General features: G+C 32.5%; 2 protein-coding genes across 4 annotated transcripts; one reads left to right on the forward strand and one right to left on the reverse strand.

Moving 5' to 3' along the window:
• The first annotated feature begins 290 nt into the window (after positions 1-290).
• LOC137808269 (D-amino-acid oxidase) lies at positions 291-2,206 on the forward strand. Of its 3 annotated transcripts, none has more exons than XR_011080688.1 (3): positions 388-1,361; positions 1,484-1,983; positions 2,055-2,206. XR_011080688.1 is itself a non-coding variant. In XM_068609298.1 (2 exons), exons 1-2 carry the CDS (start codon positions 512-514, stop codon positions 1,879-1,881), a joined length of 1,248 nt encoding a protein of 415 aa, XP_068465399.1. In that variant the 5' UTR covers positions 291-511; the 3' UTR covers positions 1,882-2,206. The 3 variants fall into 3 exon arrangements, 1 of the variants encoding a protein (XP_068465399.1); XR_011080689.1 differs by having other exon boundaries at positions 1,484-1,955; positions 2,070-2,206; XM_068609298.1 differs by having other exon boundaries at positions 291-1,361; positions 1,484-2,206.
• Positions 2,207-4,686: 2,480 nt separating this feature from the next.
• On the reverse strand, positions 4,687-7,675 carry LOC137808270 (probable LRR receptor-like serine/threonine-protein kinase At4g37250). The gene is made up of 2 exons (XM_068609299.1): positions 5,678-7,675; positions 4,687-5,516 (listed from the first exon to the last, which is right to left on the reverse strand). Exons 1-2 carry the CDS (start codon positions 7,245-7,247, stop codon positions 4,828-4,830), a joined length of 2,259 nt encoding a protein of 752 aa, XP_068465400.1. The 5' UTR covers positions 7,248-7,675; the 3' UTR covers positions 4,687-4,827.
• Positions 7,676-24,803: the final 17,128 nt, after the last annotated feature.

Below are 24,803 nucleotides of genomic sequence, written 5' to 3' on the forward strand. Positions count from 1 at the left end.
TTAGAGCATTTGATGACTATGAAGTGATTGAAGGAATTCTTAGGGTGAATTGGTAGTTTTGCTTGTGGATCAAATTGAAAATTTTGATTAATTTATTAGATTTGAGCCCTTGTGAATTTTAAGAATGATTGCATGTGTTCAGTTTTTTAAAGTTAATGATAGAATGAGTTGATATTTATATCTTAGAAATTCATCTTTGGAGTTCACACTTTATTACTGGGTGAATTTCTCAATGGAATGTTTCATTGGTGTATATAATAAGGGTGTTGGTTACGGTTCTTAGTTTGATTGATTGTGCTACGGACGGAACAACAGGAAAAAATATGTAAGGTGCAGGAAGAAACTTCCTATGGAACTAAAGGCCCCAGAACTTAAATTCTAATGGATACAAACTTCTTTTAGTGGGAGGCCCAAATAGTTCATTAAACAGTAAGAGACTGACACGGGAGTAAACGTGGTAAGAGTAAGAGACGGACACGTGTTTAACTCCCAAAAGATAAAAAAAAATCGGATGAGTATGAATATACTGGTGAGGTTTCCGCTGCCACCAGTGATCATAAGTGGGCGAAACAGAATTACCATCCCGAGAGCAAAGTCGATTGAATCATCGCCACTCATGGATCAGCCGAAGAAGGTAATTGTCTGCGGCGGGGGAGTCATAGGAGTTTGCACCGCTTACTTTATGGCGGCGAAGGGAGCCGCCGTCACGCTCATCGAGATGTCTGACGTGGCATGCGCTGCTTCTGGAAAGGCCGGCGGATTCCTCGCCTACAATTGGTGCGACGGAGGACCGTTGGAGGAGCTAGCTCGCGTGAGCTTCAATCTCCACCGTTCACTCTCGGAAGAACTAGACGGTGCCCGATCGTACGGTTACAGAGCCCTCACCACTCTGAGCCTCACCGTAAAGGAATCCGAGGGCTCTACTGCTTCAAGGTTCTTGCCCTCTTGGATTGACGGGCCAGCTCGCAGTCCTAAAACGATTGGAACCCCCGAAACGACGGCGCAGGTGCACCCGCAGCTCTTCACCCGCACGCTCATTGACAGAGCCGTTGAGAAGTATGGGGTGAAGGTGGAGATTGCGAAATTGGAACGGGTGGAAGTGGAAGAAGGACGAGTTGGATCAGTTGTGGTGGAGGGAGGGCGAGTGTTGGACGCGGACGCTGTAGTGTTGGCAATGGGCCCTTGGTCCAGTAAGTTAACTTTGTTATCATCGGTGTTTAGAGTGTATGGGCTTAAGGCCCATAGCATTGTTTTGGATCCCAGAGATGGCAGTTCCATAACCCCGCACGCTCTCTTTCTCAGTTATTATTCCTCCGAAAGAGGAGGAGCACTTGACCCTGAAATATACCCTCGCCCCACAGGTAAATGCCAATATTTATATATATATATATATACATATATATATATATGTATGTATCTGATTTGATGATATAAGTAGTAGATGTGGGATTTGGAGGTTAGAGTTGTTGTGTTTTATTTTCAGGAGAGGTGTATGTGTGTGGGATGTCGAAGGAGGAAGAGGTGCCGGATGATCCTGCGGAGATCAAGGGAAACCCTGAATCGATTGCGATGCTTAAGAGAGTGGCTAAGAGTGTGTCAAGCCATCTTGGGGAAGGAGAGGCAGTTGTGAAAGCAGAGCAAGCTTGCTTCTTGCCGTGCACTGATGATGGGATGCCAGTGATAGGAGAGGTTCCAGGGGTGAAGGGCTGTTACGTTGCAACAGGGCACAATTGTTGGGGTATTCTCAATGCTCCTGCCACTGGAGCTGCACTTGCTGAACTTCTTCATGGACATTCCACCATTGTTGATCTTAAGCGCTTTAGTCCCTCCAGATTCCTTCTGCCTACAAACCTACAAACTCTTAGGTTGTGTTTGGATTGAGGAGAGTATTTGGTTGAGTGGATTTGTAGGTTGTGTTTGGATTGAGGAGAGTATTTCATTGAGTGGATTTGTAGGTTATGTTTGGATTGAGGAGAATATTTCGTTGATGATTTGTGAGAAAATTGTAAAGAAAGTCAGGTTGATTGTGAAGAGGATATGATGGAGGATACGAGGGAGTGGATTTGTAGTGATTTGAGAGAAAAGTGGAAAGAGGTTGAGGTTGTTTGGATTGAAGTATATTAGAGTTTAACTGGATTTGTAGTGAAAGTGTAAAGAAAGGGATGTTGTTTGGATTGAAATATATTAGAGTAAATTTGTGTGAAAATATTGAAATTTGTGTGAAAATATTGAAATTTGTGAGTTCTAATAGAATTTTTATTTTTTTTAAATGTGTAAAATGTAAATTTATAAATTTATATTTTTTTTAAAAATATTTAAATAATAAAATATAAGATATTTTGATGTTAATTTTTAATTAATTAAAATTTTATAAGTATATTTAAAAAATGTTTTCATAAAATTAAATCAAATAAAAATAAAATTAATTTTTATTAATTGTTAATATTATTATTTAATAAATTTATTTTAATTATTATTAAGTATTAATTTATATTTTTATTTATTTATATTTTTATTATTATTTTATTTACTATTATTATTTATAATTTTGTTATTTTTTATATATTATTTCTATTTTAAATTTAAAAAATTAAGGGCAGTTTAGAATTTTGCAATTATATGATGTATTTTTTCATGTTTGTCTTTCTTTGCTAGGCAGAAGATGGCCAATCTGTGTAATTGAATGGAAGCCAAAAAAAAATCCATGCATTTTGTGTAAGTGTAATTGAATGGAAACCAAAAAAAATCCATGAATTTAGTGTTCACTCGGATTGAAACAGAGCATTAATGCTCTTACACTATCACTATTTTCAACTCATCCCCACTTTTATTAACTTCACATAAAGCAATCAAAAACATTTTTATATACTTTTATCTTTTTATCAAAAAATTTAAAAATAAAAAAATGTTTTTAATAAAATATTAGACAAAATATAAAATGTTAAAATAATTTTTAAAATTAAAAAAAAAATTAAAAATTATTAAAATATTAATATTTAGTAGGATGTAAAGTGGAGCAATCCATCATTTTTCATTCTGTTTAATATAAGTTTTTTACTTTATCTCATTCATTTTCATGTTTTCTTTAAATTATTTAGATATCTTCAAATTTCAATTTGATTATTATTTTCAGTACAAATTGTAAGATTTGTATGCATGCTAATTTTATAGGCTAAATCACCATCTTTTTTTTTACCATGTGAGACTTGAAAGAATAAAAAAAATCGATTTCCCCCCTTTAATAACAAAGTATTTTAATTTAATGAGTTATAATTATATTGACAAAATAATTATAATTATATATATATATATATTTATTAATTGTAAAATGACCTTTACACTTAGTTGTTGGTGTGGATGTAGGTTGTAGTTGGCGACCGAATCACGTTAAATATTGTGTTATTTATTTTCTACAATTGATTCATGATTGTGTATTGTTTCGCGTGCATTTTTACTATCACATAATTCAAAAATAGTTTTCATTATTTTAATAGTATTTACTTATTAAATAGATATCTTATCTTGTTGATAACCAAGAACTTATATCATAATACTATAAATACTGACAAAAAATATAATATTATCTATATTATATTTATATTGATTAGGTCTGTACAATCTCATAATTTCTAGATGTCCAGATACCAATCTGTATGAAATGTCTTAAGATAAAGAGATAACTAATATACGATAAATCAAAAAATATTATTTAATTATAATTATGTATATTAATTATGATCATCTAACAAAATAAAGATATGTCAAATAATCTTTTACACATATTTTGAAAAAAAAATGTTCAAAAAAGAATAATTTTTTACGCATACATTTCTCAAAAAAACCCAAAAGAAGGAAAACGAAAAAATATATATCCAAAAGAAGGAAAACGAAAAAATGTCAAGAGAAGAAAAACATGAATGAGAGAAATCAATTGTTGACCAGTATTCTCTCATCCCCTTAAGTTAGGAAAAACAATATTATTTATATTTAGTTATTGTTTCATCCCTTAGAAAAACAATATTATTTATATTACTGATGTGGAAAGTTTAGAAGGCTTTTTAAATATCTAAAATTTGACTTTTCAAAGTCTAGAATTTAGAAAATTCTTGAAATGCCTAACTTGAAATATTGCAGATTAGAGCTTACACTCTCGTGGAGTAAATATTAAATGATAATAAAGAAATCTTATACTATAAACATATTCTAATTAAATTATACCCACAAAATAAGTTTTTAAATTCCACAAACCCAAGTTTTGTCAAACATCAACTATTGTTATAAAACAATTTTGTTCGAGTTTTACAGGATCACTGTAAGTAATAATGTTTCCCTTTAAATATTTAATTGAGTTGCAGGTCTTTGGATACTAAAACTTGAAATAACTAATTAACTAGTAACATAGAGATGATATCTAATCTCAAGTAATGTTGACTTCGTTGATTTGCATGTTTTTTTTTTATCAAAATCCAATTAAATGAAATAAAAAAGAAATCTGATTTTAATTGAATATAAAGAATTTAGTTGATATGTTAGATTTTCTTCTGTAGAAAAAGTTGGTCCAACATTTAGAAGTTACATTACATTTGTTACAAAAGTTAGGTTATCGTATTCATATATAAGAAAACCAACACTGACCGAACGTAACAATTTGATTTGGAGTAGAAAAAGAAATGAAGATAGAATCTATTTCTTGAAAATTAGCAAATGAATTAACAGAGAGCACAATTACAACACACAGCATTGAATCAAATACCAAAACCTATTAGTCAATGATAAGTACACTGTTATTTTTTTCTTTCTACAAAAAACATTGGGGGAAATCATTATTCAGACGCTATAATAATAAGAGAAGGAAGAAGAGGAGGATGAGATCTTTTCAAGAAGTTGTAACACCTCTTTCATTGGAGGCCTTTTCAGTGGAACGCTGGACACACAACTATACCCTAGCTTGAAGTAGGCCAAGAGGGCCTCCTCTCTACCCTCCATGTCGGCCCGGATAGCCATATCAACCATACGCAAGGCCCGGTTCTTATCCTCCATCAAAAGCCCAGGCCCTTGGCCCATCTCATCCAAAACCACAATCTTCCCCGTTAGCAGCTCAAGAAACATGACCCCAAAAGAGTACACGTCCCACTTGGGGTGAGGCTTCAGGTTCCTGAGCGACTCGGGAGCATGGTAAGGAGACAAGCCCATCAAGGAGCTAGGGCTCGGGCTCGGGCTCGGGCTGGGCCCGTACGTAGTGTCTTGGAAACTGTCCCGCGAGGCCGTGGATCTCTTGCTCCCAAAAATACGCGCCGATCCGCCAGCCTTATAACTGGTGTCCCCCGTCACTATCCTCTCAAGCCCAAAGTCTCCGATTTTGGGCTCCATGTCATTGCCTAACAGAATATTGCTAGGCTTCAAGTTTCCATGCACGTGTTTCTTCTCGTGGAGGTAAGTCAGCCCACGTGCCACCCCTTTCGCTATCTTCAGCCTGATCTCCCACGGTAAATGAGTCGGCGAGGAGCCCACCTTCCCTGATTACATTCCAACACACAATTTTTTACTTCATCATCAATACCCTAGCATTGACCAAAGTTGGTGCACCAAATACATTGAAAAAACATTGAAACCCAAAAAATTAAATTATTTTGGTAGCTAGTTAATGGTGCAGGCAATGTTAATGAACATGACTTACTGTAACGAACATTGGCAAGGCATCCGTTTGGAACGAAATCATAGATGATGAGCTTCTCATGGTGTCCCCAGTAGAAGCCTCGAACGCGAACCAGATTAGGGTGGACCAGTTTAGCAATAAGTCGAACCTGGTTCTGGAAATCCTTGAAACGCTCCACGCCGCTCTCCCCAATTCTCCGAACCGCCAAGGACATACCATCATCCAAGACAGCCTTGTACATTATGCTTGACCCCGTCGCACCCAATATGTACACAGAAGCCTTCAGCAGCGTTTCCAGTTCAAGCTCTCGTTCACCATCCACAATCACAAGACTCCCCGTTTTCTCCTCCTGTTGCGGACCCTTCTGCTTCTGCTCCTCCACCTCACTTTCGCAGCTGCTTCCTGTCTCCGAACACTCTTCCTCTTCCGCTCTTTTACTCAAACACCACCACCTCATTAACCTTCTACACTCCCACGAACTTTCACTCCCACTCTTCGCAACCGCCTCCTCCTTCTTTTTCTTCAACCGGTACACCTGCACGAATATCATGCCCAGGATCGCAATCCCAATTACGTCTCCCAAAACGATTCCTATAACCGTTCCTCGTTTCAGACCACTCTCTTTTTTCCCCCTCGGCGCCGCCGAAGAATCAAACGTCCGCGGGATTGCCGCGATTGCAGGAGGAGATATAGGTGCAGAAACTTTCGGTTTAGAGGACGACGAAGAAGGAACTGGACACACATTCTTCGTTTGTTCACCACACAAGTTAACGTTACCGGAGAACGACTCCCGGTTTTGATGCAAAAACACAGCGGAGTGGGGAACTTGTCCGGTGAAATTGTTGAACGAGAGATCCACGGTGGCGTTCCCCGGAATGTTTGCTGCGAACTCCTTCGGGATTTCCCCGAAAAATCTGTTGTAGGAGATGTTTAGGTAACGCATGGCGTCTCCGCCGAAATCCGCGGGAAGAGTCCCGTTGAACAGGTTTGAAGACAGATCCAAAACCTGCAACGTTCTCAACCCGCTGGGAAGAAAACCGTACAAGTAATTGTTCTTGAAAGAAGCCTGAGTTAGGTTGTGCATGTTGGAGAAATCGTGAGGCAGTTTTCCCGCCAAAGCATTGTCGGAGAGGTTTAGGCATTGAAGATTCCGAAGCTGCGGTATGGAGTCCGGAACCTCCCCTGTTATTAAGTTGTTAGACAGGTTGAGGAACCTAAGCTGGGAGGCTTGGGACAGCGAAGAAGGAAGAGAGCCGTTGAGGGAGTTGTTGGAAAGGTCTAGAACTTGAAGGTGCTCAATGGATCCCAGATCGGAGGGAATTGAGCCGAAAAGCTGAGAATTGGGAAGCGACAACGACGTGACGCGGTACTCGGTGATGTTCGTCGCTGCTACAGTGGAACAGGAAACGCCGTTCCACGAACACGGTGTCTCGTCAGCGTAGTTCCAGTTTGCGAGGACGTAAAGTGGGTCGCTGAAGACAGCGTACTTGAAAGAAAGCAACAGAACGCCGTCTCTAGTGAGGCCACAGCAGTGGTTAACAGTGAGGAGAAGAAGCAGTGAAATTATAAGAGTTTCACAGAAGAGACTCATGACTTTACACAGTAATCCCACATTGCTAACTGAGGGAGAAAGAGGAGGAAAAGGTGTAACGGGGATTTATTGCGATGGGACAGAAGGCCATGTGGATAGATGGATTATAAAAAAATGGTTGAAGGACATACACAGCTCACCAAAAACCAAACCTCTTACAAATATGCTCTCTCTGCACCTACACTGCTACCATTTATGGTTGAACTCCAAATAGTTAATTGCTTAATTGCATCTTTTCTCTCTCTCTCTCTCTCTTTCCCTAGTACTCTACTTGTAAAGCGATGCCTGTGTATAGCATCTTTTTCTACTACTACTAGACATGCAGGTGAAGTTGGAAATTTTGTTATTTGCAAACTCTTTGTGAGTGATTGACTTCACAAGCCCCCCAATGATCCAATCCCTGTGTCAACATAATTACGTCTTCCTCTGTTTAGTATTAAATATTCCTCTTAATTGAAGCTTTTCCAATACAAAATTTGGCTACTTTATTCTACCTAAACGGACAACCTGTCATTTGTTTTTTCTTCTTTATTGCTGTTTTAGTTAAGGAATGGCAGAAATTAAAACAATTAAGTCTATCTTTTCCCACTGTATACCATCATTTTCACCTTCGCCAAAAAAGACCGAGAACCAATAGAAAAATGTTTTTAAAAAGAGAAACAGAAATAACAACAGTATCTTTCTTCAGTGTAATAATTTATGTATCGGAAAAACATATAGCTATGTTTCATGCCATTATTGAAGGTCCCAAAACATAATCCTACCATCCGTCGCAACGTCGTCGTCGTTATTAGATTAATTAATTCAAGTGAAAAAAAAAGGAAAAATTTGATCTGAATTCAATGTCCCCAATTTTAAATTTGACTGGCGGTCACGAATAATAGGTGTGTGATGGCATGCATGAAGGACCATTCCGCATTGAATTTGATTACCGCGAGAACCAGAAGATATGGCCCCATTAATTAGCTAGCTAGGGACAGTAAATGCATAGTACCATATCAAATCACCACGGGAACGGTCTTGTTTTTTCTTATAATTCTCCATCAACCATATTCCATAACCTTGATGAACATTGCTCACAGATAATTCTTCACTGCCACTAAAATCAAAATAAAATAATATTCTATAGCACAACAAGTCTAAGGAAGAGCCACACTTATTTTGACGGTGGACAAAAAATCAGAACGGACCCTCGTTTCTCTCTGTATACACATCTTTTGGGCTTGCAGGGTAGTACAGAACAGCTTATTCGTTTCAGACTAAAAACATTGATGATCGGGTTTCAGATCACACATGGGAACGCATTATATATCACCTAAACTGTAACCTTGTTCTTTATTAGCTTGGCTCCTGCATTTTTAACATTTGTTGGCAGCTTTACTCACCTCTAATTTAAAAATCCATAAAGGTGCCAAAGTAGACATTTAATTTACCCTTTTAAAAATTAATCAAACGCAAGATTCAAAAGGTCTTGTACCTGCTTTAAATGGTGGAAAATTCACAAACATGATCTAGACTAAAGTTTGTGCGACTTTTACTTTCTGGCCCTATTAATAGTAAAAGCTCCTTTAATTGTTTTTCATTAAGATCAACCCTTTTATTCTTTGCTAAAGATAAAAGGTTAAAAGGGAACTTAAAGCATATACGTTTCGCTTTTTCTTTAATACATATATTCTCTTTCCATATAGAAAAAAGATGCAAGGAGCTACTTAGAAAGGAGAAGGTTGGAGAGATGGCAGATCAACAACAAAATTGCTTCAAGAAAGATTACATTATGGACGCTTAATAAGATGAACCAAACCAACGGTTAATTTGAAATTGTGAGTCCTTGTTAACTAAAACAAGCACCCCCACTATACTCCACTAAACTATGAAAGTAACGTCTACATATATGCTTATGCTTATGCTCAACCAACCCCATCCAAGACTCAAGCAAAGATTAGTAAACATTATTAGTAATCTACGTACCAACTCCATACTAACAGAAAACAAAGTAAAAGAGAATGAAAAAAAGGCTTGCAAATTGATTTATGTCCATCACATTACTTGAATTTTTCATTCAAGACATGCGTAGGTGATCTCAAACTTTGTGAAAAGATTGTGCCCCCTATGCCTTTAAGTTGGTGACAATGATTAAGGGCCAAAAAGAAATTTGACTGTTCATTGATGGATATAACACTTTACTGATCAGTGGCGCCTTGCAACATAATGTTTGTTTTTACCTTTTCTTCATCAACGTGGAGCAAAAAGAATGCTTGTTCCTTTGAACTCCCAGGCCTTTCATTTACATCTTGGCTTCCCCCAATCAACGGATCGTGTTTCTTCCTTATCAAACAAGTTAGGTCGTTGAATCTTCAAACTCCTTGACATTTTGTTCAGTTGATCAGCAACCAACAGATAATGAAAAGAGAGAGAATGAAAATGAATAGTTGAATTGGCCGGAGTGAAGGAGAATGAATGAAGAAAGTAGGGTCAAAACTTGTGAACTAAGCTAAAAGGGTCGATCGAAGCAATACTGAAACCAGTTAACGTGGCATGACCTAGTCCAAAGTCTTAACAAATATTAAACAATACTTGTGATTGTTCACTTGGATTCAACACCTTAGTGGCTACTTCTAAACACCAGGCTGACCAAGGCTTGTTTCCCACTGGCAATTTGTCTCTGTGCTTTGTTTAACATTAATTCAGATTTTATGACTTCACTCACACATGCATGCAAAATCTAAGTTGTGAACATATGCATTTCTTTACTTCAGCCAAGTTCAATACAAGATATATAGGATTCAGATATTGGGTTGGAAAATTTGAGTCCAAATTATTATATGGGATAAGATCCAGTAATTTTGAAAAATATTATGGTTCTCTAGTGCCACCTACTAATTATAAATAATAATAATTTGTAATAACTCCCAGAATTCCGACACAGATGCTTGCAGAAGAAGCTTGCACATGGTGGACATGGTGACCTTATTGATCAGCGCGTGGCACCGTGCAATTGGTGTATTATAAATTTGGGGTTTACTCAGTTAATTATGGACAATTATTATTATTAAATGTGAAAATAGTTGTCCTTAAATAATTCTGCACACACTATATGTAGCTTCCCTTCCTTTTTATAAATGTTATCCTTAAATATCACTCAGACTTCTTTGCTAGACTAGCTCATATATTTTGATTCCTCCTTACCTACCATTTATTGATGAATTGTGGGTTTTTTTTACTACCATTTATTACAAATTTTTGTAAATCGTGTTAATATAATACAATTTCATATGAAAAAGTGGTATCAAGTTCACAGGAGTATATTCATATTATAAATTATTATTTTTTAATTTTTTTTGTTTTTAAATAAATATATATTATAATTATTTAATTATAATTAAAATTGAGTAGTAAGTTATGAAATATTTGAAATTAATTTGATGATAAAAATTTTATAAAGGAATATTTGTTGTTGGTTAATTTAAGTTGTTAGTTGAATGAAATAAATGAAGGCATAAATACACAGGTAAAGAAAATGAAGAAATTAATAATCAAAGTTGAAATTGAATTTTATTATTAAGCTTGTTTGTTTGGATTCTTCAAATAAAAGCTTGAATTCTAATAAAGAATAACACTTAAAGTACTTCTAAAAAACTGTATTAAATTCTCTTGGAAGATAAAATGTGATTCTTTGTTACCCGTAGAGATGAGAAGATTAATGGTTTCAGGATCAGGATTCTCTCCAGTGATAGCGTTGCATGGTGTCTCTGTACTCATACGATATTTTCTCCCTCAGTTTATTGAAACTCTGGGTTTTTTTTACCACAATGAGGTTGTCTCACCCACTTTAATCAATGCACTAAATTCATTTCTTTCACATGCAATGGTCACGAGTTGGAAGGTTCTTCCTTTGTCTTCATTCATGCACAGTGAAGGAAGGACATTCAATTTCCAAAGTGCACTGCATGACAGCTTTGAAGTACATCTAATATTCACTTACAAGCGTGCTTCAAAATAGCGTTGCAAGATAGTCCTTTTGTTGACCAATTTTGACCCGTTGAATGAAGGGAAAAAATATAGCACATTTGTTGGCATGAATGAGGCTCAGATGCAATTAAATAGCAACCTAAACTCCTTTGTCATACCACACTGTTGCCAAACCACTCGAAAAAAGAGAAATTTTATTATTAATTGCACCTCTAACCTACTTGTACCCACAGTGTTGAAGGAATCCATCTTTCAGTTCAATTTTGTAGAGTTATTCATTGTAGATTCACACTGATTCGTAGTCTCTATAGTACATCATGTAAGTTCCCATCAACCATAAATTGTGTCTGGTGTATAATTTTATTTATAAAAACTGTTGTAGAACTTTATAACTTTTTTTTCTGCTTATTCCAATAGTTATTTTCTATATAGAATTAGTAATATTTTATTAAGAAGATAACTTGTGAGAGTTTACACCAACTTCATTTGGATTGTTTAAAGACATTAGTGTATTATATTTTTGCAAAATTTATATATAATAAATGTATAAAAAAATTAAAATCAGTTTTAAAAACGTTAATTACTTAATTATTTACTGTTATTTAATTATTTCAAAATAATTACAATAATTATACCTTTTTATACCTTAATATAAATGAGATTTAAAAAAATAAATAGGTTTAAAAAAATTTATAACTTAGTTTGTGATATAATTTTTTTTCATTAGTTAGAGACAAAAAATTTAATAATTTATGATTCATTACGGTTCATTTATAATTTTGTTATTTGTGATTTGTTACGACAGTGTTATTATTTAACTTATTCATAATATATATATTTATTTATAATTATTTAATTATTTTAAAATAATTAAAATCACTATAAGAAAATCATGAAATAGAAAATAATTTTTAAATATCAAAATAATTAGTTGCAATAGTAACTAGATTAGAAACCATTTTAGAAACTAAAAAAAAATTGGTTTCTAAATTAGTTTCTATTATTGTTAAATAGTTTCTAAATTGGTATCTAATTAGCAACCAAAGTTTTAACTACCAATAATTAGTTGCAATAGTAACTAAATTAGAATTTAGAAATGATTTAATAATAATAGAAATTAATTTAGAAACCAAATTTTTTATTAGCTTCTAAAATGGTCTCTAATTTAGTTACTATTACAACTAATTATTTTGGTCTCTAGAAATTGGTTTCTATTTCATGATTTTCTTGTAATGAGTACTTATACCTTTTTATACTTTAATATAAATAAGATCTAAAAAAATAAACAGGTTTAAAAAAAATCTATTACTTAGTTTGTGATAGAATTTTTCTTTATTAATTGAGAAAAAAATTTAATAATTTTTTATTTATTACCGTTGTTTATAATTTTGTTATTTGTGATTTGTTATATTGTAATTATTTATATTATTTAACTTATTCATAATATATAATTATTTAATTATTTTAAAATAATTACAGTACTTATATCTTTTTATACTTTAATATAAATGAGATTTTAGAAAAATATATTACTAAGTTTGTGATACGATTTTTCTTTTTATTGGATGAGACAAAAAATTTAACCATATATGATTAATTACGGTAGTGTAAATGTTTATATTATTTAAGTTATTCATAATATATATATATAATTATTTACAATTAATTAATTATTTGAAAATAATTATAGAAACATTTTCTATGGTATTTGGACGTCGTTTCTCTTACGATACGTCTCTCTATTGTGTCTTTAAAATAAGCATGTCACTAAGTTCATTTGGGAGGATATCAAACGATTATTATGACCAAGATGACATGCCATTTGGGTTATTACCCACCTCCAATTTGTGGATCTCCGTGTCATCCATATAATAAATGTAGCTGGGTTAGGACATCTACTAATCATCCCCTCCATCGACATTAATCATCACTCGATTACTGCATTAGTTGAGAGGTGGAGAATAGAGACCCATACTTTTCATTTTCTACTTGGAGAGTCCACAATCACATTACAAGATGTGGCTATACAATTAGGTTTTTCCATCGATGGTGAACCTGTCACTGGATTCACAAGTGGGGATATGGTTTAAGCGTGCTAATACTTGTTAGGGTTCATCCCTCCCCCGAATGTAATTAAAGGGAACACCATAAAGTTATCATGGTTGAACAACAACTTTCAACAACGGTTGTTGGTTGATGCTACGGACGATGTTATCGCTCAACATGATTGAACACATTCTTTCATTTATTAGGGGTTTGTTGATGTCAGACACGTGAGAAAGTAGAGTACATATAATGTATATGTTATTATTAGATGACTTGACCCATGTTGCCACTTAGTTGGGGTTCAACTCTCTTGGCATGTCTTTATCATGCATTAGATCACGAAATTGACTATCATCAAAACAACATAGGAGGTTGTATGCTACTATTGCAGTGTTGGGCTTGGGAACGGATTAAATCCGTTTCCCCAATAATTGAGTCATTAACTCCTAAGGACATTGTCGCCGAACATGATTTCCCACTAGCAAAATAGTATATATATTTTGATATTTAATGTCTCACGTATACAAATAAACTTTAATGTCCAATGTTATTCTTTATACAAGGTGGTCTCATGCACCGTCACAAAGGTACCACCCACCTACGAGAACAATCAATTTAATAAGAAAGACACAACCTATTTTAGATATTTTATATTTGTTTGTACTATATCTGATGTAAAAAAAACTACATAAGTAACATTTGTGTTGGTTGATATTATGATTATAAATGATATTAATTGTGATGTTTTTTTCACTAACACACTTTCTCACTCACAAATCCAAATATGCTTCATTCACGTTGGAGAACAATATATCACCGATCCAAATAAAATATTAGTAATATATATATTGTAGAGAAGTGGTGTAGGTATTGGAGCTTTGGGTGAGACTACAAATGCATGTTGGGCCTATGCTAATTGGTAGGTTCATGTGTGAAGATGCTTTTGCCCATAAATCCTAAGTTTAGGAATCTCAAGCCATGGAACATGATGGGACGTTAGAAGTGATTTCAACAAAATTGGATTCATGGAATTTCATTCATCACTGCTTATTCAAGTGCTGACTCGTCTTTTAACTTTCGGACTTCCGAAGGGTTTAATATAAAATCAAAAGTTTTAAGAAAATGAGATGCTACTTATACAACGTACAGTATTTATATTTACTTTATTTCCAGATGACGCAAACGAGACGAATAAGAATTCAATCTCTAGCACATTAAATGTAATTTAAAATTTTGACTTACTTTATTAAATTAAATTACTTTATAAATACATACTACCTAATTCTCAACTGTAAACTTTTTCTTTTAAACTTTCTCAACGCCCAACTTTATTATATCTATTAACTTAATAATATCAACAAATTTTCATTAAAATAAATTTAAAATAATTTTTTTATCATATTTGAAGTGAATATTAAATTTAGTTTTTTTTATAAAATAAAATTTACCCCGTATATATTATAAAATATTTTTAGTTCTGGTTAAACTAAGACTTTGATAATAAACAACAACAAAAAGTGGCAAAAGACGTGTTTGTCGGATAATTTTTAAGACTAAAACTGACGAAATGTGAGATTGCCATGATGTGTTCTTCTAAGGTCTATGTCTCTTTTTTTATATATAATATTGTTCAATAAGATTATTAACATTTAGAATTATATTCATATATGAGAAATGCGGGAGACTATACTCTTTTTTAATAATTTTTTTAACTCACTGGTTGAAATTTACTATAAATCATACCATTAGAAAGATTGCATAACAAAAAATATTTATTTGCTATTCATTTATCAATTGCACTTAACTGTTTAAATCAATTTTACTAAACTTAAAAAAAATATCACTAAAACTGTTTGATTATAAAAGAAAATTCCTAATAATTCTATTTATTCATATCATCTTTAATTTTTTTTCTATCATCTACTTTTGGAAAAATTGTTTTACTTGCTTGACAATTTAAATTTAAAAATAAATATACTAATTATTGATTTTGATTATATATATCATTATATAAAAAAAGACAATCAATTTATCTTTATCTTTTGTCCAAAAAAAAACTAGTGTTCGTTTTTATGTGTTTGTTTCCTTGCTTGTGCTTTTGTTAGTCTCTTCTATCTGTACTCCATACTCCTGTTTGTCTCTTTCCATGTTATCTATTTTAACTATTTATTATGTATCTCTTTAAGTTATTTTGTGAAAATTATTGAATGACCTTAGTTAAAATTTTCTTGATCAACTACAATAAAAAAATTCATTTATGTCAACCAAAGGATTTTCTTTACATCCATTAAAAAATCAACAAAGAAATATAATTGATATGGGTGGAAAATAATCTCATGCGATCTCAATTAAAAAAATTGTTGCCAACATGAACGGCAAACATCTTGACTAATTCTAGTAAAAATAAATAACATCGATATAAAAACATCACCGACAATGTCTTCTAAATTGTTACATATTATTTAATACTAAAATAAATTTATTTATTTGATAATAATTTGAAATCCTCTTTCCAAACAAAGAATTATATTATCCAAATAAAACATAAAAAAATTGAAATAAATATATTTTAATTTGAGTAGTGTTAAAGATAACTGCTAGTTGAATTGGTCTCTCAATAGTTTGTATTTAGGTTTTAAAAGTTTTTATTTAGCAAGTTATAAGTAGAATTGTTAATGAAAGTGAAAATCATGAATGCAGTATGATGGTGAAGAGTTTACAACAGAAGATTTCTGAATAATAGTTATGGTTTTCCAGATTTTGCAGGTATTCATATATAGCAGTAGTAATGAAGTTCAACCACAAAATGGGTGCCTTGTTCAGTTCTATTAATGAGATACTTCAACCAATAAAGTCACCTTCAAACTTCATCAGCTTCAAGGCTACTGCATAGACGTAAATCCTAAGAAAATGGGGATATATGAGGAATAAAAAATTCACAAGATATACAAAATTCTACACTAATTACACCAATTCTTGATCAAGGCTCAGACATTGTTTTTAATGATCTCAAACCAAAAGTTATAAGCAAGTCCCAACCTTCAACTAAATAAAAGCAAATCTTTTATATTGCTTGAATCAAAGTCTAAAATCAAGAGAGAAAGAAGAAAAAAATATTATCTAATAGTTTCAAATCTTATATCTTTATGCTTTTGATAGATTTTTAATAATACTAGATTATATGTTATTCAAATTAGTTGCGAAAATTTATCATTATGGTATAATTTCTCAACAAAAAATACTAAAATAAGTAAATTGTAAAAACATTACAAAATTGAATAAGTAGTTCTTAAGCATTACTGTCTTGAAAAAAATCGTATTTTAGAATTATGATTTTAACTTTTTATTTTCAATAATATAAAAATTGTATTTGACATACATGATTTTGTTTATTTTTTTTATTAAAGTGTTATTTAATAAATACAACTTATATTTTTTTATATTATTCTTGATAAGTATATATAATTTCTATTTTCTCTCTCTTTCTTTTACTGAAATCATGCTTAGTAAATATAACTTTAATATAAAAAATATATGAAATATGAAATGAAGTTATATCAAACACACTTTTTATTGTGTAAAATATATATTCGTGGAGACTTTTTTTAAGATGAAGTCGTGGTCTCCAATTACAACTTACTTAATTTACAATATTTTTAATTTTTTAGATGGTACATTTTTGAATTAGTTGGAAATATGATAAACTCACTCCATGCAATAATTTATTAAAAATGGGTTGGCAAAATCGAGGGACATTGGGATGCTCTACTAAACTCCAATACATGAACATCAAGAATTCCTCAATATTTTTTTTTTGTTTGACTAATGAAAAAGTAATCTCATAATAATAGCTAGATTATATTAGCAATGATAAGAGTAGCTAGTGATGGTGATTATGCTTAAAGTAATCCACAAACGATATTTTATGCTACGGATGTGAAGGAATGGCGTAGGTGAAGCTTAGGCTATGACTTATTTAGGACGAAGCAATCATGAAATTCTGCATGAGAGTTTTGTCAATATGGACTTTGATTAAGCTAGCAGAGTTTCCTGATCTAATTTTTTTATTTAATTCTCAACTTGTTATATTTTAAAAAAATAACATTTTTATTTTATTTTATATGAAACAACATGTACACGTTTTTAAAAAAAAAAAAGAATTACACCTTGAAATATATATTCACACATAGTTCTTCCATTTATTAGTGGATCTTAAACAATAATTTTGAATTAAACAATAATTTTGAGATGCTAAAATAATATACTCAAACTAAGAGTAATTTTAATATGTACCATTTTCGTAGAAAGATTCACTATTTAATTGTAGCAAAGTAAGGTGGAAGAACTTTTTTTCTTCCTACACATGTCTTGCATTACTCGTACTTTACATGTGACAAATAATGTAAAATAATTACATTCTCATTAATTACCAACAACATTGTCTTCCTTACTTTGTTTTTGAAGATAAAACTTCAAAAACGATGAATTTGACAACGAAGTGTCAATCGTTCCATCCTATACTAAGGGTAATTTTAATATGTTCAATCTTCATAGAAAGTTATTAAAATTCACTATCTACTAGTAGCAAAGTAATATGGGAGAACTTCTCTTCCTCCTACACACTTCCAACATTACTCCTACTTTGCACTGCGACAAATGATATAGAATAATTGCACTCATTAATCATCAACAACAATGTCTTCCTTTCTTTATTTTTGAAGAGAAAAATTTAAAAATGATGAATGTGACAATGAATTATTCGTCTCTTATAAGTCAATCATTTTATTCTATACTAAATAGATTTTATAAAAATTGTCTTCACTTATAAAAGAATTTAGAAGAGATTTAGAAGAGAATAAGATTAGGTCATAAACCTTAACTTATTTAAATATAAAAATTATTTAGGTTTAGTAGACACCTATATTTTTAAGAGAAGTTTATTATTAGATTTATTTAAAAATGGTCTTAAACATAAGAATTGTTTAAAATTAAAGAGATATTTATACAATATTTTTTATTTTTCTAAATTAAAAAATATATATATATATATAAAGACCTATATACTAAAATAATACTTTAGCGATAATAAAAAAATTTCATTAAAGATGTATAGTATCAAATAAAGAGTATTTTAGGAGTCCAAAATCCTTATTGAATTTTTAGTCTCTCTCCTTTACTTTCAAAATACATTGATTTTAATATATTAAAAAAAAATATTTTAATATATTTTAAAATAAAATCTTTGTATTTCGATGTCACACTGTAAACACAATCAAAAACCTCACACAGAATCCAAACTCGTATATTACATTAAGAAAAAAAAAATGTTTACAAAATAACATTTAATTCCCAACAGTAAACACACTTTTCATGATTGAGGTGAAAAATGTTCACAGGAAGCAGCCAAAGTTCTCTATCCAATACCAAGGGAATGATGAACGTCAAAGTTAAAACAAAGGTTTTATTCGAAGAAAACACTACTCTAACACGCAATTAATAACAAAGTGAAGAAAGAAAACACTCTTCATTATTGATGTGACATATTTATAGAGGAGGCACGAGCTAAAGAACTTGATTTCTATTCTGAAATTTCTTTGTTTTAGGTCAATATCGATACCGAATACTTCTCAAATGACGTGACCATATAGTTTTTATTAATCTCAGAAAGACTTTTAACACATTAACATAATACATAAAATTCAAAGTTAATTGGATAACCTATCTTAATCTTAACTAAGTGTGATAATTTTATCACACTGACCGAAGACGCCATGATCAACTAGTCAACTTAAGGGTGGACCATATCTTTCCAATTCTCCTGTAAGAACAGTTTTATATAAGATTTTAGAGCAGTGCAAAAATCTTTTCTGGTCATTCTGTCTCCCAGTGTTCACTGTAAGTGGTCATAATTCTGTAAACCAAACTTCTGCAATGACCATAATTGCCCAATTGTCTAGTTCATTGTTGTGGTTTTTGGATGAGTTACGAATCCAAAGAAGACACACAAATTTGAAGTATAAGCACTAGCTGGTGGCAATTCACATACTGAAACAAAAATAGCCATTGTTAAAACCTGTTTAGTTCTGCACCGTGTATGAACTAGCATAATAAGCTTATTGGAGAGTATATAAAAAAAGTGCCTTCCATAAGAACAGATAAATTCTTCCATGTGGTGAGAGAGAATTTCAAACAACAAATGAGTCTGAAAGAGGCTTTAATGTGAAGTCTGTTAAGTGCTAGAATATCAGCTTCATGGTGTGGCCATGTGGGAGGATAGGACAAACTACAGCTCGTGATTTATGGCCCTCAATCCTCTATATGAGGGATGCAGTTGTTGTGTATTTTGGAGTATTTGAGTTCAGCTCTAGTGCGGTATTTGGTGATTTATGCCAAAGTATGAGAATAATTATGATCACATATTTTGCATTAGTTACAAATAGACTACACTGGTGATCTGTTTTCTTGCCAATGTTTATGAAGATTTGACCAATATGGAGGCATTATTTTCATATCACCAAACGTCTTATCTTTGAGTTAGTAATGATAGAGATAAAAGAAGTTTTAAAGGCAGAGATGGGCTCCATAGGTTGCTGGATGAAGTCAGTTTGCTAACTTCATCATTTATCTGCAATCTGATATTTTCCCATGTGGATGCATGCAAAATGCAATATCATCCTTCTTCTCAGTGGTCCAATTTTCAAACTTGCATTATTAGCTTTTCGACTTAAAACGAAATAATGGCATTGCAATCATCTTGATGTATGCATATTCATTGTAGTGTTGAACTTAGTGATCTTACATTACCGTTAAACAACAGATAGAATGGGTTTACATTCGTTTTGGCAGGCCCAGCATGATCTTAAACACTACTTAATCCCAATACATTGTTCATTTAAGCCATGGGCCAGAACCCACCAAAAACATATGAAAAATATCTTAATTCAAAATTGAGTTCAATAAGCCAATCCGTGGACATAAACTTGCAAGCTTTATACATCCTTCATTGCAAGTTGTTGAGGACAACGTGGCATAAACTTCTACCTCATTCATTCGGTTCTTTCTTATGTTCCGAAGTACCATATTTTAATGGATTATCTATAAACATCCCTTATTATTTTTGTCAAGGTATTGTTACGTTTTTTATATTTTAATTAAAGTTAAACTCGTTAAATGAAATGTGAAACTAAATTTGGATTATAATGCAAAATTGTTTTACAGGGAGCTATGTCTAAATTAAAATACTTCTTAGCTATTGAAAGTTTAATACCCAAAAAAAGTTCTCATTGGAAACTCACTATGCAAGTTGCTCCTTAATCCTATCTCTGTTAAGGTCGTACAAAAGAAGGTACAAGCTAAACTGTGACTAAAGAATAATGTTGAGTATGGTGTAAGACTACTTAGATTACACTCTTCAAAAGATTTATATCCTAAGACACTCCTTACACATAAATGTGTGAGCCTAGTTTAAATTGATTCAATTAAAAAAAATATTATCCTTTTTTTAATTATACTTACTGGGATAAGATTACTAGGACTAAAATTTATTCAATTAAGAAAAATAACTAAAAGATGTGAGTGTGGCATTATATGTTTATATGTTGATGACATGTTGATTTTTGAAATGAAAGACAAGGGTGAAACAAATGTAATTTTAGGAGTTAGAGTCGTAACGAAGAGAGATTAGTCAGACAAACCATTATTGCAAGATCAACAATGGAATCAAAGTTTCTTGCTCTTGAAATGAGTTAAAATGAAGTTAGAGTTGTTGAAAAACTTCATAGCAAACAATCCATTAGGAATGAAACCAACATCTGAAAATGAAGTTGAGTGGTTGAAAAAATTCTTAGTAAACAATCCATTAAGAATGAAACTAACCTCATTTGTATAAATGCATTGTGATTACAAATCAGCAACAATTATAACTAAGAATAAAATTACAATGGAAATAATAGACATATAAAATTGAGACATAGTATGATAAAGCAGAAAGTAAATAGTGGAACAATTCTCATTGATTATGTTAAGTTAAAATAAAATCTACCAGATCCTGTGATAAAACTATAGGGAGAAATATGATTTTAGAAACATAAAGAGGAATGAGACTTAAGTTACTTGCAAACAAACAAGTAATAAAAACTCAACATTTATTATTGTAGATCCTATGAATAAAGTTCAGATGAGTAGAAACAAATCATTTGTTAGTTTTGTTAACACTAAAATTGATTTAAAATCAAATTTGTCCATTCTTATGGTATGTCTGAAAGTGCTAGATACTAGGTAAACTTTGTAGTTAATTCTATGTGATGTAAATATGATTTTATATCCCTTACGTGTGGTGTATAATTTGTAGCATACATATGATGAAATCACCTATATGAGTGTCAAGTGCAGCCATTTGCATAAGTTCTTGGCAAGATCTCTAGAACACTCATGAATACCAAACACACACATGACCTAGTAAACACAACACAATGATAACAACAAGAATTATGGAGGTGTATTGTGATTAATTAACCACTAGCGTACATTAAGTGTTTCTTGGTCTATATATCTTGTTATACCAAATACAATGTGGATCAAGTTTCTCAATTTAGAAATGATTCATAGAGCTTGTTATACAAACTTCGAGCATTATATGAGTAGAGATTTTCTTCTTCCTTTCTTTCTTTTTCTTGCCTTTTTGCAATTAGTGAAGGATTGTTATAAATAAATGAGTATTACAAAAGTCAAGAGAGTGTCATGTTGCCTAGATTACACTCTCTCAAAGGTTATATATCAAGACACTCCTTACACCTTCAAAGTGGGTAGCAAAAGAGGTAGGTCTCACACGCATAAAGGTATGGACCTCATTTGCACCTTTTATAATTCAATTCAAATCATGATGATTCTCTCTAAAACTTAAGCATTATTTATGGGATCTTTGGATGACGGTGCTCATCCACGACTCAGGAAACCAGTTTGTCGTTACAACAAAGTAAACCTCCATGAAATTATAAGTACGAGTCATTTTAATAATTTTGTAAAATTCTTATTAATCCTTTGTAAAGTTAGGAACTAAAATGATGATTTTGTAAAGTTGTTAGTTGGGGACTAAAATGATTGGTGCTTACAACTCAATGACAAATGCAGAAGTTTGCTTGACTAATGTTACTCTAATTGTAAAAGTAACTTGGACATCTTGAATTAATAATGTTACAAAACAAAAGGTATAGTCGAGCACAGATAGCATGTCAAATTTGACAGAAAATGTAGGACATGCCTTGAACAATAACCTGTGTTGTTGTGACAAATAGTGATAAAATTATAATGGTGTATAAACAGGATTTTGACTACTCAAGAAGAGAATAGACCAGAAAGCAAATGATAGGTGGAGAGGCAGGACCCACTCTGCTCAATTCTAATTGACTCTTTGGTGGAAACTTCACCAAGGCAGCATCTGTTCTTTCAAAGGAGTTGTTGGGTGTCTTAAACAGAACCATTTTTTAATATGTATTTAGCCTGCAGCAGTACATTAGGATGACCAAGACAAGTTTTCGCAAAATTTCCCGCTGTTCCTACTTTCTGAGCTTCACTGTTTCTGTTCACACCAATGCAGAAACACAAGTACTGCTCTTGTTGACATTTTGTCCCTAAATGTATAGAAAACAAACTTCTATAGTTGTTACTCAACCACTACTCACTTTTCACCTCTGTTATATCACATGTGAACTATTCTGCCGCTTCTTGAATAATCTCTATCTTTAACTTGTGCATTATGTTTTAATCTTATGTTTAACCATTGCTATATCTAATTATATAATAGTTATCAATAAGACCTTGTTTTCGGCTTTTAGTTTGTAGCTACTGCATTAGGTTGACGTGATACCCTCTTAGGCTCTAACCACGTAGATTTTGATAAGTTACTGCGTAACCAGACAACACAACAGTTTTCAGTATACATGTCCTTGCCCTATTCGTGCCTTGGTCGATTTGGGCCTACGATAAAAAATGAATTTGGCATTTTAGACCATAATAATTAAGCCAATGTAATGCATCAATTTTCAAACATAATTGGTTTGCTACAATTTGGCATTTTTTCACGAAAATAACAAGGCAAATAATAACCACGTGCATGAGAAGCATGCTTGGCTTGTCTGTAGCATTGATGCTTGGTAGCTACTTCAGATATCATCGTGCACGTTACCTGTCTCTTCTTTGCGTACCCACAACTATTGTTTCACTGAGTAGAGTCGTATATTGATTGATTCATACTTTGATCCCCCATATACAAAGGTGCAAACAAGTTATTGACTCTAGAGATGAGTTATCAAGTTATGTTCTCTTTCTCTCCTGTCCTTGTGAGAGTAAAACTGTGTATTACAGTACTCTTGTTTTTAGTAGACTCTTGGTCGGCAAGTCAATATGTGGAAAAGACTTATTTTACCAAAACTAGGAAAAAATGTTGGCTAAACAACCATAGAACCAACTAATGAAGACAATGTAACTTTAGCTGGTACCTCTTATAAAGAATTGAGAAAGCGCCCTAAAGTAACAACCAAATTTGACTCTCAAGCGGACTCATCATATCACCCAGAATTACTGTTTGGCAGGAATATAGCTGTCACTTTGAAAACTCCTCATGCTGTGGACTATTGCAAACCATCATAACAAGGACATCATGCATCTGCAACATAAAGCGAACCATAACCAACTCATGGTGACAAAAGCAAAGAAACAGGACCACAGTAGAAACAAAGTAACCACCCCAAATCAGAGGTTTATCAATTTATAGGCAGTCATTTTCAGAAAATACATCCACTGGTGACCGGTCTTTGCACTTTTTACCTTTGACCTTTTTTGGGTACTTAGTGGTCTTCAGTGAGTCCAGAAACCCATTTTCTCTAGTTCCCAATGGCAAACTACCTTGTCAACATTGCTCAATTATTCACTTTCCAAACACAATGTTCAGACAAGAATCCTAAAGGTTCAAAATTCAGAGAGAAATCATCCTTTCAGAAAAGAAGAGTTCTCTTCTCTTCAATCACCTATCATTTTAATTTTGCTGTGGTCAAGTCAAGTACATCTGTTTGAAAACACATTTTTAAACCTTTATTTCCATGTACATTCTATTATAATGCGTTCTGTTTTGACCATTACACTTGATAATGACAACGAATACGGCAAGCGGTAATGAGAGCCCATCTCTAGACAGATTAACAGAAAGAAGATATTCATCATAGTTTTCTTTTGCTAAGAATAGCAGATGGGTTTTATCTTACGGACATCCATCTTCAAATAATTATTACTGCAAATATTGCAATAAATTATTTGTACGTAGACACCGAAAGTGACTATTGGGGTCAAAGTATCGGAAAACAGATTCTGGTACACGGTGATTGTTCCAGTGTTACTTTGTTTTAGAGGATTTTGATGTCTCTTTTTACTTAATCAATGTACTTTGTTAAGTGGACCTGTATTTTTTAAACTTTTTATTTCAGTCCTAATGTATTACGTGCTTAACTAAGGGACACAGCATTGCTAGAAAGTCAAACATTCAAATTT

The sequence above is a fragment of the Phaseolus vulgaris genome, chromosome 3 (genome assembly GCF_000499845.2).
Source record: "Phaseolus vulgaris cultivar G19833 chromosome 3, P. vulgaris v2.0, whole genome shotgun sequence".
Lineage (NCBI taxonomy): Eukaryota > Viridiplantae > Streptophyta > Magnoliopsida > Fabales > Fabaceae > Phaseolus > Phaseolus vulgaris.

What these genes read in the sequence shown, in the direction of transcription:
- LOC137808269 (XM_068609298.1), top strand. Translation starts at nt 512, where the DNA reads ATGAGTATGAATATACTGGTGAGGTTTCCGCTGCCACCAGTGATCATA. An exon ending in AATATACCCTCGCCCCACAG is followed by an intron (nt 1,362 to 1,483) that starts GTAAATGCCAAT and finishes TTTTATTTTCAG; the next exon opens with GAGAGGTGTATGTGTGTGGG.
- LOC137808270 (XM_068609299.1), bottom strand. Translation starts at nt 7,247, where the DNA reads ATGAGTCTCTTCTGTGAAACTCTTATAATTTCACTGCTTCTTCTCCTC. An exon ending in CCTTGCCAATGTTCGTTACA is followed by an intron (nt 5,517 to 5,677) that starts GTAAGTCATGTT and finishes GAATGTAATCAG; the next exon opens with GGAAGGTGGGCTCCTCGCCG.